The 18,822-nt window shown below is 37.2% G+C and overlaps 1 protein-coding gene across 4 annotated transcripts in view; it reads left to right on the forward strand.

The window, feature by feature from the left end:
• TMEM260 (transmembrane protein 260) overlaps window positions 1-18,822 on the forward strand; it is a 60,218-nt gene that overhangs the window by 21,970 nt on the left and 19,426 nt on the right. For 3 of the 4 annotated variants that reach the window (XM_037054368.1, XM_037054369.1, XM_037054371.1), the window contains exons 4-10: window positions 578-755; window positions 1,898-2,011; window positions 7,768-7,947; window positions 11,231-11,271; window positions 14,182-14,265; window positions 15,447-15,561; window positions 17,060-17,229. In XM_037054368.1, coding sequence (XP_036910263.1) covers window positions 578-755; window positions 1,898-2,011; window positions 7,768-7,947; window positions 11,231-11,271; window positions 14,182-14,265; window positions 15,447-15,561; window positions 17,060-17,229 — 882 coding nt within the window. The remainder of the gene's footprint in view (window positions 1-577; window positions 756-1,897; window positions 2,012-7,767; window positions 7,948-11,230; window positions 11,272-14,181; window positions 14,266-15,446; window positions 15,562-17,059; window positions 17,230-18,822) is intronic. The other variant, XM_037054370.1, reaches the window with a different exon arrangement.

The raw sequence follows: 18,822 nt of genomic DNA on the forward strand, positions 1-18,822 counted from the left end.
GTGTCAAAAAGAAATCATCAGAAATTAAGAACTTAGCTAACAAGATCTTATACTCACCAAATATTGTGACGAAAATATGTTTTGTCATACATTGGGAGGTGAGTGTAGAAAGTACCTAGTCCAAACACTCCAAGGAAGTGACAATGAAGAGTTCCTGAACTGATATTTTGGCATTTTGTGAATTTTTACAATTAAACACATTTCAGTCTTAACCAGATTATCATTCTTTGTGGACATAGCAAGAAAAATGACACAGGTTTGTTATCTCTCTAGCTACTATCTCTTCAGGCTTTCTGAACTGGCTTGAATCCTAGAGGTTACATCTGAGAACTAAACCTCATTTCATCCACAGGACACCAAACAGGTCTGTTCATTTGTTTTTAATAGGTTAATGTATGGACTTCCTAATTAAAATCTGTTGGAAAATACTGTTACATGAAGGAATGTATTAGCCATGTAATGTGTTGGGATAGTGCTGGGTGACTGTCATAAATTCTGCTGCTCCAGTTTATAAAAAGGAAAATAAAGTCAGTTCTTTTTGTTGGGAAAGAAGATTTCACGTTATCTGTGTTTGCAGGCTTTCCGGCTCATGTGCTGGAGGAATCCTTGCCGCGGGGGTGTTTTCGTTTTCTCGTCTAACGTGGCAGTGGTCCATTGCAGCAGAGGTCTTTAGCTTAAACAATCTGTTTGTGGGGCTGCTTATGGCTCTTACTGTACACTTTGAGGCGGCAGCAACTGCAAAAGAAAGATCAAAGGTAACCTATTTTTATCAAAGTGAAATCATTGTTTTAATTTTTACATACATGCTGAATTTCTTTTTAACTTTGGTTTAGATAACTGTTTATCTGTTCTGATTACTGTCAAGGTAATTTAGGCATGTTAAGAGAGAAAACATTCACAGGTCTTTTACTGTGAACCATGAGAGCCTTTATAGAAACGGGATTTTTCCCCGCCTTGGAGTTCAAGTTTTTTGGAGAATGAGGGGTTCTGAAATCTCCTTTGACTCCTCTGAGAAAGAAGGGCCTGTTCATTAGTTTCTTCACTGTGTGCATGTGTGTGTGTGAATGTGTGTGTGTGATTAAAAGATGCCAAGCTCTAGATTAACAACTTTAAATTATATACCATATGTACATGAACTTATTCCCTAATTGCAAAAAAAACAAAACAAGCCACATTTGTACTTTTTTAAAGGAAGATATCAAATGTAAAATAAAGTAGTTCAGAAAAGATGACAATAAATTCTAAGGCAGGCTCTATCATCAAGATAGTCTGAAACACCAAGGATGCCTGTCTTCCAAGAGTTTCCAGTCTGCGCTGGGCCAGACCCCGCCGTTCGAGGCTGTGGGGGCAAAAACCGCTGCGGTTTATCTGTAGTTTCCGGAGACAGGTCTGTGCTGCTCTTAGAGGGGTTTCGTTTGTTTGTTTAAAGTAAACTTTTTTTCTGATTATGAACATAACACATGTTCAAAAAAAGTAAAAATACTACTCATCAGTAACCAGATTCTAAATATGTTACATGTGTTATATTTCATTTATTTAATTTAATAGAAAAAGTAAAGCAAAGAATTGCTGAATTTTAGTTACAGATTTTACTTGAATAAGAATTACACAGTAGCCTGTTACTGTTAGGACTTATCTAGCCATTATGCAGGACTTTCTGAAATTCAGTTTGAAGACTGTCGTTTAAGGTCAAATTGCAATGATTTGATGAGAATGAAAAATACTAGTAAAAAATAATGGTGATAAATATTCGTGACTGGTAAATCATCTAAGCAATTGATTTTTAACCTGACCTGTGGTGTGCCTGGTTTTACTATAAAGAATGGCCTTTTACTATTGTGCTTGCTCAGAGTTTTAGGTGAGCATTTAACCTGATTTTTCTCTTGTTTATTTTCAGATAGCTAAAATCGGTGCTTTCTGCTGTGGCCTTAGCTTATGTAATCAGCACACAATAGTACTCTATGTTTTGTGCATAATACCATGGATTCTCTTTCGACTTCTAAAAGAGAAGGTAGGTTTTGGAATTTTGTAAAATTGAAAATTAATAATATTTTATTTAGGCCCAGTATAACATATCATGGGGCTTTAATTTTTTTCAGTTTTACATGTTACATAAATTACATTAGGCTCTACCAGTATTTAAAAATAGTATTTATGACAATTATATAGTATTGGTTGCAGTGGGGTTTGGCCTCTTTCATTATTTTCTTGCAGATTCTGAATAGCCCTTTGATGAAAATAAGCTGAAAGTAAAATTTCTTCGTGGTTTTCTGATACATTCTAAGACAATGGCTAGTGTATTAGTAACAGTTCATTCTTTCATCCAGCGGTTTGTTGGTACCAGGTGCTGCTCTAGGTGCTGAAGATTCCACTCTCAGCAGAACAGAGCCATCACTGCCATTGTGAAATAAATAATAAGTCTCTGGTAAACACCTGTTCTGTTTTCTCGGATTTCTCTAGAATTAAAATGATAATTTTAGTTTTTTCTCTGAAAGGAAAAATGATTATGAATTAAATGGCGGTAAAAGCAATGTAGAAAAGTTGCTTTGCTAGGGCATAGGAGATGTGGGTGGAGAGAAGATAGGGAGCGGAGCTAGGTGCAAGTCCTGGGAAAGAAAGAACCTCTTTATTCTGTCCGTCTTTCTCCCAGAGGTTAAAACAGTCAATGTGCAAAGCCAGTGCTGGAGTGACTTTTACTTACTTCATTGTTTACTTGTTAATTCCACCTCAGGCACATTGATCATTTTATTATTTGTTACATACACCCAGCTATCATCAGAATTATATTAGAAAAACACATATAATAAATTATATAGAAAGGTGGAAATAATTCTATCAAAGATTTAGATAATTGTATTTACTATACTTTCATACATTTAACTTGTTAGCTTCTTGGCAACAAAGCAAAAAGAGTAATATGGAGTTATAAAATTTTTATTATGTGATAAAAATAAATAAAAGGGAAACATAATTGACAGGAAAGATGAACTTCTTGGAACTGAATTTTATAAAGCTAATCATATAAGACCTTATGTAATGAATAGTAAACAGCGTAATAAGCTGTAGTTTAATAATGGTCTTGTAGAGTACACAGCAAGTTCTTTATATGGTCTTTTATTACATAGACTCCTGATAAATAAGTGAAGATATAAAATTTAAAAATATAACTCAGCAAAGACTTCAGGAGGCCCAGACATTTTTCTTGTGAGTTGATGGATCCGCAGATAGGGATGCATCGAAATCCTGATGTCAGGAATCTCGGCCCGGCTTCTTTTTATTTTTTTCAGCTTTACTGAGATATAATTGACATTGAACGTGATATAACTTTAAAGTGCACCATGCAATTATTTAGCATATGTATATATTGCAAAATGATTACAACGGCTTCATTACCTCACAGTTATAATTGTGCGTGTGTGCGTGTTGAGAACTTTTGAGATCTACTCAACATCTCTCAAATACGCAGGGCAGTATCGGGAACTACACACCATGCTGTGCATCGCATCCTCAGAACTTACTCATCTTATAACTAGAAATTTGTACCCTTCGACTGCTTTCCATTTCCCTCACTGTATAACCCCCATCTCTGGCAACCACCGATTACTGTTTCTAGGAGTTCAGTTTTTTAGATCCCACATATAAGTGAGATCATACAGCATTTGTCTTTCTCTCTCTGACTTTTTCCACTGAGCATGATGCCCTCAAGGTCCATTTGTGTCATCTGTCACAAATGGCAAGATTTCCTTCTTTTTATGGCTGAACAACATTCCAATGTGTATGTGTATAAAGATATAGTTGCTGTATTTTCTTTATCCCTTCATTTGTCAGTGGGCACTGAGGTTGTTTTCATGTCTTGGCTGTTATAAATAACGGTGCGATGAACAGGAGCGTGCAGAGGCAGTGATTTCACTTCCTTAGGATATACAAGTGTACCCAGAAGTGGAATTGGTGGATCACACGGTAGTTGTGTATTTAACTTTTTGAGGAACCTCCATGCTATGTTTCGAAGTGACTGCACCAATTTACTTTCCCACCAACAGTGCCTAAGGGTTTCTTTTCTCCATATGCTCATCACTCTTGTCATTTCTTGTCTTTTTAATAGTAGCCATTATAATAGGTGTGAGGTGATACCTCATTGTGGTTTTGATTTGCGTTTCCCTGATGGTTAGTGATGTTGAGCACCTTTTCATGTATCTGTTGGAATTTGAATATCTTCTTTGGGAAAATATCTATTCAGTTCCTTTACTCATTTTTTTTAGCCAGACTATTTGTTTTTATTTGTTTGTTTGCTATTGAGTTTGGTGCATTTCTTATATATTTAGAATATTAACCCCCTATCAGATATGTGGTTTGCAAATAATTTCTCTCATTCCACAGGTTGCCTTTTCACTTTGTTGACACTCTCCATTTCTTTGCACAACCTTTTCACTTTGATGTAGTCCCACTTACTTGTTTTTGCTTTTATGGCTTGTGCTCCTGGTGTCCTATCCAGCAAATCATTGCCAAGACTAAAGTCAAGGAGCTTTTTTCCTACATTTTCTTCTAGGAGTTTTATGGTTTCAGATCTTACATTTCAGTTTTTAATACATCTTGAGGTACTTTTTCTGAGTGGTGTAAGATAGGGGTCCGATTTCATTCTTTTGCATGTGAATATCTTATTTTTCATGGTGTTTGTGTCAGTTTTTATGTTAGTGCCGTACTGTTTTGTTATATAGTTTGAAATTAGGAAGTGTGATGCCTCCAGCTTTGTTTTTTTTTCCATCAGGATTTCTTTGGCTATTTAGGCTCTTTTGTGGTTCTGTGTACATTTTAGGATTCTTTTTAATATTTTTGTTTAAAAAATGCCATTAGAATCTTGATAGGTATTGCATTGAATCTGTAGGTGGCTTTGGGTAGTATGGACGTTTTAATGCTACTAATTGTTTCAATCCATGAATATAAGATCTCTTTGTATGTATTTACATCTTCAGTTTCTTTTATCAGAGTCATAGAGTCTTCAGTGTACAGATCTATCATATCCTTGGTTAATTCTATTTCCATTTCCCTCTAAGTGTTTTATTATTTTTGGTGCTATTATAAATGGGATCATGTTCTTTTTTTCTGGGTAGAAATACAACTAATTTTTGCATGTTGATTTTGTATTCTGCAATTTCACTGAATCTGTTTATTAGTTTTAACAGTTTTCTGTGAAGTCTTTAAGATTTTCTATATGTAAGATCATGTAATCTGCAAACAGAGACCATTTTACTTCTTCCTTTCTGATTTGTATGTTTTTTACTTCTTTTTCTTGCCCAATTAATCTGGCTAGGACTTCCAATACTATGTTGAATAGGAGTGGTAAGAGTGGGCACCCTTATGTTTTTCCTGATCTTAGAGGAAAAGCTTTCAACCTCTCATTATTGAGTATGATGTTAGCTTTGGACTTGTCATGTATGGCTTGTATTATGTTAAGGTATGCCCTAGATCAAGAATTGTTTAGGGTGCTCTGCAGATGGGCAGAACTGCTGGCTGGAATCTCTGCTCAGGCAAGCAGGAATACAGTTTCCCAAGATCTGAATGCCAGTTGCTTTGTAAGCCCACCTTCCCTTCTCTATCTGTCTGATCCTCAGTGGTTGAGGCCTGCAAATGTCCCCAGTGGTTCCCATGAGGTGACACTAGAGTGGGCTTCCTGGAAAGTGTCCTGCAGTGCTGGAGGAGCTGGATGTCCCCTTGGGCCCTTTTTTCCCCTGCAAAAACCACAGGCCCAGGGGTGCCCTCTCTGTGCAGCGCTGTGCTGGCCTGGAGAAGGCGATGCAGTCACTTCTGGTGCAGTCCTCAGTCTCAGTGTTCCGGGCGTGCTTCAGCCTCACCCTGGATTCTGGTATTTTCACCGTGGTGTTTTGTCTGTGGATCTTTTGTTGGTTGGTCTGTTTGTGAGGAGGGTGGAAGTTAGGAATGATCTGTGCTGCCAGCCGAATGGTGTCACTCTTAGCCAGGCTGCTGACATTGGCGAAGGTGCATTCAGATGTCAGAGAAGTACATTCCCTGGCAAGAACCTAACAGCCAAGCGTTTTGTGTTAGTTGATTGAGAGGAGGCCCATATGCTTTGTGTAAAACGTGCAGGACTCAGGGCCATTAGGAGGCTGCTTTGAGAGCCTGTCGGCCCTGTACTGAGGTTGGGTACTGGAGAAGGATGACATTTTCGGAAGTATGACTCTTCGAAGGACCTTTTATTTCTATTCTTTAAATAACAGAGGCTAGAAAAGAAGGTCCACCAATCATGTGAAGGGGTAGTTGGATTTGAGGCAGAGGAAGAATATGTGGATTTTACATATTTCCTGAGTCAGTTTGTTGCAGTTCTGGCTGCTCCGTAAATTATCTGGGAAGCTTTAAAGAAGTAAGTGTGTGTGGATATGTGTGTACATATATTAATGTATGTATATATCTATGTATCTGTATTTATGTGTGTGTGTGTGTGTATGTGTGATGCCACCCTAAAATAATTCTGACTTGATCCAGGGTGAGGCACAGACATTGATACTTTTGAAAAGCTCTCCAAGTGATTCTAGTATACGTACTGAGAGGCGTTCTCTTGGACCCTGCGAAGTAGCACTCACCTAACTGTCTCCCTGTTTATTACAAAAGGAAAATTCTGCAGCCATTGCATCTTCCCATTCTAAATTGATTTTTATAATATGTGTAAGCTGACAAAATACAAACATTTACTTTCTTTAAGACAACTTTTAAGAATAGCAAAGGCATGTTGTTTGGTTAGTTATTTCTTACCGTCTTTTGATACCATCATTTTTATGCATCTCATTATCACTTTAGAAATACCAAATGAAATCAGTACAATAATAAAAGCACTCCATAATCAATTAAGAATGTTTATTTGAAAACACTAATATAAGGCAGCTGCTTATCCTATGACTGGTGAATGTGAATCTTGGTTCTTGTATTTATTGTCACATGTGAATTTTCCCTTTTTAAAGGAAAAATTAGGAATTTCCAAATATTATATCTGTAAGAGACCCCCTTTCCCAAATACTAAAGTGACCACTATTTGAATCTTTCTAGTACTACATCAGAATTCTTTTGGGCTTAACCTTTATAAGAATTTGTCAGTATTATCCTTTGTTTTAGAAATGTGCAGATGAGAAATGTATTCTCATAGAGACAACATTGTTACATAGAACAACAAATTTTCTTTAGTCCTCCATTTTATATGTAAATTGAGAATAAAGAGCATTTAGGTAAGCTAGTAGGTTATTTAAAAGTTAGCTTCATTTGTGCCAAATATTTCCATGAAATGCCCAAAACTCTTGTAGGAAGAATGATATTATCCATGTATAATCATAATCGAGCTGAAGTCTGTTCCTGATGAGAGTGATGAAGGGAGTTGGTGTCAGGACAGTATTTTGCGCAATTTCAAAATCAGCCGAGCAGCTTCATCACTTCCACATGGGTCCTCCCAGTTGTGCAGTGCAGCTCTCGTGACATGGTTTTAGACATAACAGGTGCAATAAACATGGTACTTATGAGTCTTTGCTTATAACATTTGCTTCATTCTGATTTCATCTGCCGTGCAGAGGCATTCAGGCTGATGCAATTTTCTGGTAATCCATGGTATTCAGAAGGTTTAACATAGTATTCTATGGTGACTTAATATAAATTGAGAGATCAGCTCTGAGTAAACATATTTGATAGTTTTCTTGATGTGTTTTTGAAGTTCCAGGATGAATCAACCAGAGTAAACACTGTCATACAACACGATGTGCTCTGGTGCAGGAATTGTCCCTGGAGTCCTTGGTGAAGCTGAGCCTGTACTTCTCTGCGGGCCTGCTGCCCTACCTCTACCTCCCCGTCTCATCCTACCTCCGGCAGGCCCGCTGGACCTGGGGAGACCAGACGACGTTGCTAGGGTTTCTGACTCACTTTCTCAGAGAAGAATATGGAACATTCAATCTGGTAAATTTCTATTTAAAGCCTTTTGAGGAATAAGTGCCAAAACTTCTGTGTTTTGCCTGGACCTCTATTGAAAAAAAAAACAAGTTTATCAATGACAGTATGTAGAATTTTCATTTCAGTTATTCATGTAACGAACTATCCCATTGAAATGTGGCCTTTAATATATGTAAGGAAAAAAATGGAATCCTTTAACCTAACATCACACTGTCATATATCTTGAATGTATTTTTAGGATGGCAAGCGTTAAAAGACTGCCACCAGCACTTGGAGCACTTCTGTGGTGCTGGGTATCACTTTGAGCTTGTGGTCTTTGATTTAAAGTGTTTGGGAAAGATTAAAGGAAAAAAACCCTCAAGATCTTTAATTTACCTTCACCAAAACTTTCTTCTTACATATTTGATGAATAGTGTTCATGTTAGTGGTTAGTGTAATTCCTATGTGTAAATGCTTTATAAAATGTAATTTCACTAAATGTGTGAAATTTAGTATGTTCTAAAGTTTAGAAGTTCAAAGGCACTTGTTTTTCCTAAAACATAAATTAGGGGAAAACATTAAAGTCATTACAGTAAAGGTTATCTGAAAAATTAAAGGATAAACAGGTGATTTTTTATTAAAATAAAATTTTAATACAGACAGTTGAACCAGATTTTTTTTTATGGTTCATGATTTTTGTGTCTTAGGAAGGCAGATCTCAGAAGAGTACATATTAAATGACACCATTTATACAAAATGCTAAGCCATACAAAAACTAAACAATCGATACTTCCAGCCAAGATGGAGGCGTAGGTAAACATACTGTGCCTCCTCCCACAACCAAAATAAGGACAACAAAAATTTAGAAACAGAGTAACAACCAGAATTAACAGAAAATTAAACTGTATGAAAGTCCAACAACCAAGGAGTTAAAATAGACACATTCATCCAGATTGGTAGGAGGGGCAGAGTTGGGGTGGCCGGGTGGAGAGGGGCCCTGGCAAAAAAAACGGTGGCACCGGGTGTGCTAGGCAGCAGCTGACAAACCCTGGGCATACAAGTGGGCATCGGGAGGATCCGCAGATGCTGGCTGGCAGACCCCAGGAGCAAGGTAGCAATGGGCAGACCCAGCGAAGGCGGTGATTGTGAAGCCAGGCACAGTGCTCAAAGCGGCTGGCTGACCGGTGGTCCCACATTCACGTGCAGATAAAGCAGGTGAAACTGGGGAGCGAGACAGACCGTGCAACCCGGGGTCCCAGCGCCAGGAATTAAAGCCTCAAAACACTGATTGAAAACACCTGTGGGGGTTGAGATCCTGGGAAAGACTCGCAGCCTCACAAGAGAGTTCATTGGAGAGACCCACAAGGTCCTAGAATGTACACAAGCCCACCCACATGGGAATCAGCACCAGAAAGGCCCAGTTTGCTTGTGGGAAGTGGCGGAAGGGACTGAAATCCAACAGAGAGCAGAGCAAGGGCCATTGTTCCCTCTTGGACCGCCCCACATACAGCATCACAACCCCGTGACTGGGTTGCCCTGCCCTGGTGAACATCTAAGACTCCGCCCCTTACTATGTAACAGGTGTGATAAGACAAAAACAATGGCCAAAAAGGAAGAACAGATTAAAGCTCCAGAAAATTAATTTAAGTGACCAAGAGATAGCCAACCTATCAAATACACAGTTCAAAACACTGGTGATCAGGATGCTCACAGAACTGGTTCAATTTGATCGCAAATTAGATGAACAAATGAAGGCTAAGTGAAATGAAGGGAAATGCACAGAGACCCAATAGTGATGGAAAGAAAACTGGGACTCAAATCAATGGAGTGGACCAGGAGGAAGAAAGAAACAACCAAACAGAAAAGAATGAAGAAACAAGAATTCAAAAAATTGAGGAGAGGCTTAGGAACCTCCAGGACATCTTTAAATGTTCCAACATCCGAATTATAGGGGTACCAGAAGGGGAAGGGGAAGAGCAACAAGTGGAAAATGTATTTGAACAAATAATAAAGGAGAACTTACCCAATCTGGCAAAGGAAATAGACTTCCAGGAAGTCCAGGAAGCTCAGAGAGTCCCAAAGAAGTTGGACCTAAGGAGTAACACACCAAGGCACATTATCATTACATTACCCAAGATTAAAATGAAGGAGAGAGTCCTAGAAGCAGCAAGAGATAAAGGAGACAGTTACCTACAAAGGACTTCTCATCAGACTGTCAGCTGATTTCTCAAAAGAGAACTTACAGGAAAGAAGGGGCTGGAAAGAAGTTTTCCAAGTCATGGAAGTCAAGGACCTGCATCTGAGATTGCTCTACCCAGCAAAGCTTTCATTTAGAATGGAAGGGCAGATAAAGCATTTCTCAGATAAGGTCAAGTTCAAGGAGTTCATCACCAAGCATCATCACCACTTATTACATGAAATGTTAAAGGGACTTATCTAAGAAAAAAGATAAAAAATATGTATAGTAAAATGACAGCAAACTCACAATTATTAACAGCCACACCTCAAACAAAAACAAACTAAGCAAACAACTAGAACAGGAACAGAACCACAGGAATGGAGATCACATGGAGGGATAGCAACGGGAGTGGGAGGAGGAGAAGGGGGAAAAGGTACAGAGAATAAGTAGCATAGATGGTAGGTAGAAAATAGACAAGGGAAGGGTAGGAATAGTATGGGAAATGTAGAAGCTAAAGAACTTAAGACACATGGACATGAACTAAAGGGGGGAATGTGGGTGGGAGAGGGTGTGTGGGGTGGGAAGGAATGAAGAGGGGGAAATGGGACAACTGTAATAGCATAATCAATAAAATATATATATTTTAAAAGTGTGAAGTCTATCAATTCAGTAAGGCGTTAATCATTTCTGCTGGGATAGTTTAACTGATTTTTAGCCAACTGTTATTTCTGAAATTCTTCCTAAAGGATGTCCATGTTTAGTTTTCACTGGTTTTGCTTTAAAAATTCAGTAAGAGGCCCTGGCTGGTGTAGCTCAGTGGATTGAGCGCGGGCCTGCGAACCACACAACCGCAGTTTGATTCCCAGTCAGGGCATATGCCTTGGTTGCAGGCCAGTTCCCAGCAGGGGACACATGAGAAGCAACCATACATTGATGTTTCTCTCCTTCTCTCCTTCCCTTCCCCTCTAAAGATAAATAAATAAAATCTTTGAAAAAAAATTCAGTAAGAGTCTGAAGACTTTGAATGGAAATGTTACATTATGTATCTTTTAAATCAAGATAGTTAGATACACTATCCTAACAGTTTTAGTTTAATGAGTATGCAAATAAACTTTTCTCATTTATGTTTAGGCTAAATCTGAAATAGGATCCAGTATGTCTAAAATTTTACTGTGAGTATGAAATACTTGAAACTGTTTTTAAATTAATTTTCTGTTTGTTCTGTTAAATGGTTTTGGGGATTTCTGAGTTTCTCTCTTTGCAAAGGGGTGTGTCTGTGGATAGTTTTCACCCATACAGTTAACAGTTGTTTTGCATATTGTCAAATATTCTATCATTTCCTTCAGTAAGAGAAAACTTAAAATGAGCAACAAATGCAACAGCAAATGAGACTATGGGGAGACTACATAGAACCTATAAAACTAAAATGTTTCATGTTTCACTTGATACAAATTAGCCAATGTAGTGTTGCTTTATTAAGAAATTATGCCTTATCCTGGTTTTATATATCTTCTTCCTTCCACAGACATTTTGTAACATAGTATTTATTCACTGGAACAATCATTTTCTTGGTATCTTGGATTGCATATGCTTTCTTTTTTAACTCTTAGAGCTAAGTTGATTAAATGTCTCCTCAGTCTGTTCCTTGAGGCTGTCCTTAAGCTCGTCTTTTGACTCACATATTTTTAACATTCAACCTTACTAAAAGCCAGCTCTAAAAAACGTATTTCATCTATACTGTCTACGAGCATTTTTTGGAAAATAGGTTAATATTTTTTTTAAACCTACACAGATTAAGATAACTTGAAAAATATCCCTACAAAGCGTGTAATATTTTTATAATAATTTTCAATATAAAATTAGGGAAGGATAGTTTTCTACAACCCTAAAGTGATATCTAATTATTAATTGGGGAGTCTCAGGACTTTTCGAAAACCATTTGAAAAATATGGGGAGAATATTTCAACTCTATATATGAATCAGTTCACAGGTTTTCACAGTTTCTATCTTGTTTATTTGCTATCTTGCTTCCTTCCATCTTTCCTTCTTTTCTTTTTAAATGATCTTCCCCCCTGCTTTCCATAAAAAGAATATGCAATCATTATGAAAAGTTTAGAAAATATGGTTAAGCAAAAATAATAAAATGACACTTACTGTAATTCCAGCATGCAGAGATAACCATTATTATTAATCATTAAGGTTTTTATGTATGCTTTTGATATTTTTAATATTTTTGTTTTAAAAAAATGGGATCATAACGTACAAGGGTGGACAAAAATAGGTTTACATTTGTTTGTATGGAAAAATAATAAATAAATAGTAGTATGAGAATAAACTCTGTTTTGCTACTCACAACTGTAACACTACATTTGCCCACAGTGTACACGCTGATTTATTGGCGTCTTGTTTTTTATTTTCTACTATACCTTGAAAATATTTTCCTGCCACCAGTTTATTCTTATATAACCTTTGGTGGTTCTCACAATGGATTTTACATATTTCTTTTTATGTCTGATGGAGACTTTTATGTCCCCTTTTTCTCTTCTGCTGGAGAAGGTAGCGTCTTGCGCAGTTTTCCTTTGAAAGGTAAAGGCAGGTTTGCCATCATCTCTGGGCTTTTACTTTGTCCTGCTGTGCTCCACACTGAAAGACTTGCTGCCTGCTCTTTTCTACCTACCTTTTGGGGTTGTTATCACACTCAGGATTGTTGGCATATTTTGCTTTTATAAATCTCACATTAACTCCAAAGAACCCTTGAGAGCAATCCTAGACCACGCATCTAACTTTTATAAGTAGCACATAAAAGTTATCTATTGGGTAAGTAAAGGCCTCCTTTACATTGAAATAATAGCAGTTTGGTTATAAGACAAAAATGATGGCCACTCACTATTTGTTCAAACCAAATCATAATGTGAAAATGGAGGCATATTCTTTGCACTCTCTGATTGAGTGAGAGAATTTCCAATGTTTAATTGTTTCAGGTGGACAAGAGTGTTGAGAAAGGGAACTCATAATTAACTTACTAGAAAATCCTTCAAAATGATGAAGCCTAATCATCTACCCTTTGCTAGTCAAGCAAATTAAATTCTGTCCCCACGCGTATCTCTAAATTGCAATCCTGTACAAGGCAATTATTGAATCTAACCCTAGGCAGTGATCGTGTTTTAGAGCTTACGTTTAAACAACAGATCTCTAAGAATTAATTTTGAGACTGACTTCATTCCTTTTGAAGAATGGCCTGAAATGGACCCCATTCCAGAATCAATTTTTCAAGTGTATTTGAAAGTGAGTAAGGACATCTTCCCATAGTAGATGAGTCTCCATTAGTAAAATGCACATTGTGTGGCTTCCTTAATTATGGCATCATGTTTTCTCCAGGGAAATTGCCAGTAGGGAGAAGAAAGTTCTTTAAGGTGGTATATAGAATCATTTCTTGAAAAAAAAAATGGAGATTGCTAGAGCTATCTTAGAACTCAGGTACCACTTGGAACATGCTTATTAGTTAATTAGTTTATGGAACTCCTAATAGAAGAATTTAGTTTAATTGTAAGGAATAAAGAAAGGATACATTTCTCAGAGATTCCTTGAACATTTTTTAACCAAATAATATAGAAAACAAGGAAACCTTTTAAGGAAGAAGGTAACCCAGGAAAGAATGATTGGAGATCATTTCTCTTTTTTATTCATGATTGAATCTGCAAAAACTGATTTGAATTAATTTTGTCTTCAGTTACTAAGTACTGGAAGCCATGAAGTTCACAAACCCATTTCAGATGACTTCTTATCAAACCAGTCAGGACTACCCCAGTATCAAAAACACTGAAGAATTGTTTGTTGTGGTGCTATCCCAAATTATATACATTGGTGACCAAATGTTACAACTGGAAAACATCTTAAAATCCTTTAACTCTTTCTTATGGTGCTTTTTCTCCTGAATTTGAAAGAGGACAAAATAATTTTCAAATCTGACTTCAACCCTTAAAATTATTCAGTGCATAATCTGATGTATTATACAAAGAAAGTTTTATTTGCAATCGGCAGATTTGTTTTCTGCAAACAGAAAACTGGATTGTCTTTTACAGCTCCCAAGTGACAAGCATGAGGACCGAGCTCTCACTCAACATTCAAGCCCTCGCAGTTTGGGCTAATATATGTTCACTAAGAAAGTAAGTAATGTATTTTTTCCAGCATTTTCCCTATGTTTATCAATTAAATCAATATGTTCAATATGTCATTGTAGAACATTACCACTAGTATTTTATATTCCAAATAAATGACTCTAACCACTTCTATGGAAGAAAATATATATTACTTTCTTGCTAGGTTGTTTTTTTTTCCTGATTACAAATTAGTGATTTTGAAAGATTGAGCCAAGTATTACAATTTAACTAGGAAAATCATTTAATATTTTAAACTTTGGTTTGATCCCTTACTCTGCTCATACACAGTTATTATTATTGCTTTGCAAAAGAAGCAAAGAATTATTTGAATTTCTTTGAAGATAAAAGTAACCTCCAATGATAAAAAAAAACCTAAAAAAATAGCGCTATTCATTGATTTGTTCCTTTACTTTCTAGCTTGTCAAATATATTTTTATATAAATGTATACATATATATACATTTATAGTTTCATTTCCTTAATACTTCACAATGTAACTTATGCATTTCCTTATATCATAAAAAACATTTAACATCTCATCAATGTCTGTATAGTAGTCCGTCTTATAACCTAGGAAAATAAATGTTCTCCTATTTGAGGATCTTTAGATAGCTTCTACTTTTTTCACTATTATAAGTGATGCCAAAGTATTTTTACAGATTAATCTTTATCCACATTTCTGGTTATTGCTTAAAGATTTATGCCTACATGTGAAATTACCGGATCAGTATTTGAATAATGAATGTGAATATTTTTAAGGCTCTTGATATAAATGATCAAATTTACTTTTCTTAAATATTGTACCAATGTATATTCTTATATAACCTAATTCTTGCCAATATTGAAATTTATCATTTTATTATTTTGATGCATAAAATTATCCTTTTGTTTTGCATGTGTTAAGTGTATCTTAAATTTAACAAGATTAATCATTTGTATATCTTCTGCAAATTTTAACTTTATATCTTTTGCTGCATACTTTCTGTTGTCTATAACACATATACAGTGTAGTGTATTACTGTGTTTTAGTTACCTATTCCAATTCAGATTTGAAAAACTGAGATCCTGTTTTATTCCTACTTAAAAATGGAAAGTTTTAAATATTTTCCTATAGTTTAAAACTATGTAATATTATTGGTGATATTCATGTACATAAATAATTTTGGACATATTTTAACTTTTTTATAGGGACAGACAGAACCCATCATTAGTATGGCTTTTTACTGGAATGTTTTGCATTTACTCATTGTTCTTTGCTTGGAGGGCAAATTTAGATATTTCAAAACCACTTTTCATGGGTGTGGTAAGTTTTATTTAGATATATCCTTTGACCAGAAAGCTTGTGATGTATGTAGCAATTTGATTCTTGTCTCTTATAAATCCTGTGGAAAGGAAGATTATCTCAGAAATAGTTAAAATTGCATATACATTATTATAAATCAAAAGTTATGCCCTGGCTCAAATAACAAAAGTTATGTGTGGCTGGGCGGGTTGCATGCTGACCTGTGAACCAAAAAGTTGCTGGTTCAGTTTGTGGTCAGGGCACATGCCTAGGTTGTGGGCCAGGTCCCCAGTTGGGGATATTTGAGAAGCAACCAATTAATGTATCTCTCACACATTGATGTTTCTCATTCTCTCTTTCTCCCTTTCTTCCCCTCTCTCTAAAAATAAATAAATAAAATCTTTTAAAAAAATTACATTGAACCAATAAGGCAAAGGTCTCTCTTTAGGAAAAAAATGTATTGTTTAGATAACACAATAGTTAAATAGAAAAATACATGAAAGGTAGATTTCAGTTAGTCATTTTATGTGTGTACTTACAGATAGATACAGGTACTACTGTGTTTCAACTGAAATTTTTTTAAAGAGCAAAGAAATATGAATTGTAATCAGGGGCTCTTATCAACGCATTTTAGTTATTATTTCTTACCAGTTCAGGCCCGTGCAAAAGAGCAGCCACATTTCTCTATTTCCCTGGCTGCCATATCTGGAGTTCTCCTTACAATAGAAACTCTGTAAACGTAGATAGCTCTTTTGTAACAGCTGAAACAATTTTGGGGGTGTTAAGTGGCCTGTTCAAACTAGCCTATTTTATCACGAGTTCTGAATCACTTGAGAAACAAGGTACCAGTACGAGTGGGAGAACTACCTTTCTTACTGATAATGCTGAGATTGGAGAATGTGGTTTATGTCTGTGAGCAAGAAGGCTTCCTCACCCTGCATCCAAAATAGGTAGACCTACCCAGTAGTCACAGGCAGTGCTGCACAGGGCAAACCTTCCCCACCCCACTGGTGCCTCAGGGACCCAGTCTGCCACTGTGGGCAGTTCATTCCCAAGTGAGAGAGAGAGAAGAAAGAGGAGGGCTGTGCAGGCTCAGTCCCAGCTCCCAGACTGCCCAGTCAGTTCAGTCCCTACAGTCCTACAAGAAGAAATAAGTGAGAGGGCAGAGAGAGACCAGGGGTGTTAAACCAGCGGAACTTCTGCACGTGGAAGGGAACATCGGGAGTAAGGATCCACTGTGTGGATCCACACATTGCAGGAGTTCAACGTGAAGGCCATAGTGTTGAAAAGCATGTATACATCCAAAAAGAGAGATTCACATGTCAAATTGGAAAGAAGGAATGTTTGAAAATCAAAAACTAAAGTAGCATAAAGCTGGATTGGGGAAGTCCATCAACAAGACCTGAGTGACAGCAGCCATAAGCAACTAGGTATATGTAATATATTTTAAAAATAGATAAGTACCAGATTGTTTGCCAATCAGCCAACTGGATGTACTGCTTGTGTGCCCCTTTGGCAGGTGGAACGGTTCTGGATGCAGAGCAATGCAGTGGTGGCCGTCCTCGCTGGCATCGGGCTGGCTGCACTTGGGTCTGAGAGTAGCCGAGTGCTGAACACCAAGGGGCTTCAGTGTCTGGAATGGCTTTCAGCAGCTCTTTTTGTAACTTACCAAATATATTCTAATTACAGGTAAGAAATGGTTATTTTTATGAAAGGTAGCACTCAAGCTAGAGACTTTGGATAGTTAGCTTCTAGGACTTTATTTCCTCTCTGACATCCACTGGTTTTCAAAGGGAGACAGCATGGTCTGAATGCCATGGTCCTTCAATTTTTGAACCGCACTCCCAGCGTGAGTGTTGTGTGGTTCAGGGCACTGCAAACAAAGGTTCTGCTGGTGCGTGTGCACTGTTTGTATGTTTTCCTCTAAGGAACCCTAGAGATAGCTTGTAGAATCTGCAGTGTATGTAAAAGACCACTTGGATGGTGAGTAAAGATATCTAGGGCTTCTTGTATGCCTGGAAGTAATTCAGTCTGTGCTTCAAAGATACCATCTTCTGAGTAGTACCTGGTCCTTATCTAGTTCATCTATAGTAGTGAATATTAATTATTTTGAAATAAAGTTCTAAAGTCTCTACCCCTTAGGCATTATTAGTGTTCTGTGCATTTTTCAAAATCTTTTAAATAACAATTCTAACAAAAATCTCAGTCTGTGGTAAGAGATGTCCGAGTTTAGATGACAATTTGTTTCCCGCAGTATTGAGCAAACATTGCAGAAGAAGAGTCCATTGGAATTTTGTTATGGTAAAATTTGTATTTTACTATACAAATAGTAAAGTGGGTATTTTATAAGGTTGACCCAGCAGGGGCCAGTTCCCAGCAGGGGATGCACGAGGAGCAACCATACATTGATGTTTCTCTTCCTCTCTCCTTCCCTTCTCCTCTAAAGATAAATAAATAAAATATTAAAAAAAATTATAAGGTTGAATTTCCTCTTCCAGCTTAACTCTAAAAACTGATGTTCTTTATAACGCCTACATAGAGCCAGTGTTAGCAATGCCGCGTCACCAGGAGAGGCCTGGTGGGATTCCCCAGACCCAGCTCCATCGCTGGGTTGTCCAAACCCACAGTGTGTGTTTACCCAACTTTTTCTTGTCTCAGTCTTCACCTGGCTCAGGTCTTTAGGGCAATCCATGTTCAAGACCAGGGATGTCAGCACAGGCTGGGTGGTTTTATCTTGTTTTGATTCTTTTATTTGCCCCTGGTGACTGGAATAAATGGACACATTGCCGGGTGGTGAAATGTGATGCATCACCCTGCAAAGTGAGGATTCCCGTGAGGAAACTGTTTCATCCGTTACAAAAGCAAGGGTAGTATTTTATTCCTGGACATGTTTATTTGCTTTGGGATACTAACCTGGTGATTCAAATTGAGGCTGTTTCTCAGAACCTTAAATGTAATGGGCCTGGTAAGAACAGGAGGAAGGATATGGTTTGTTCAGTTTTTTCTTAAGCCTTTACTCTTGCAGTCTTCTTCTTTTATGGGAAATGCTCAGAATCCATGCTAGTTTTTCTTGGAAGTAGAATGTGCACTTGATTGTTGAAGGGAGTTGTACTGCTTTTGTTATGATGCCTGGAGAGAAATAGCAACCGAACCCCCTCTTCCTTGCCTCCCTTCTCATTGGTCTCATTCCCTAATGATTTCTTGGTCTGTGAGGGAGGGGAAGGGAGTGAGGAACACAGGGAGCCTGTGGTTCAAGGAAGGGAGTGGTGCAAAGGGTCAGCT

This window comes from Sturnira hondurensis, unplaced genomic scaffold (genome assembly GCF_014824575.4).
Source record: "Sturnira hondurensis isolate 20B ecotype Veracruz unplaced genomic scaffold, ASM1482457v3 Scaffold0008196, whole genome shotgun sequence".
Lineage (NCBI taxonomy): Eukaryota > Metazoa > Chordata > Mammalia > Chiroptera > Phyllostomidae > Sturnira > Sturnira hondurensis.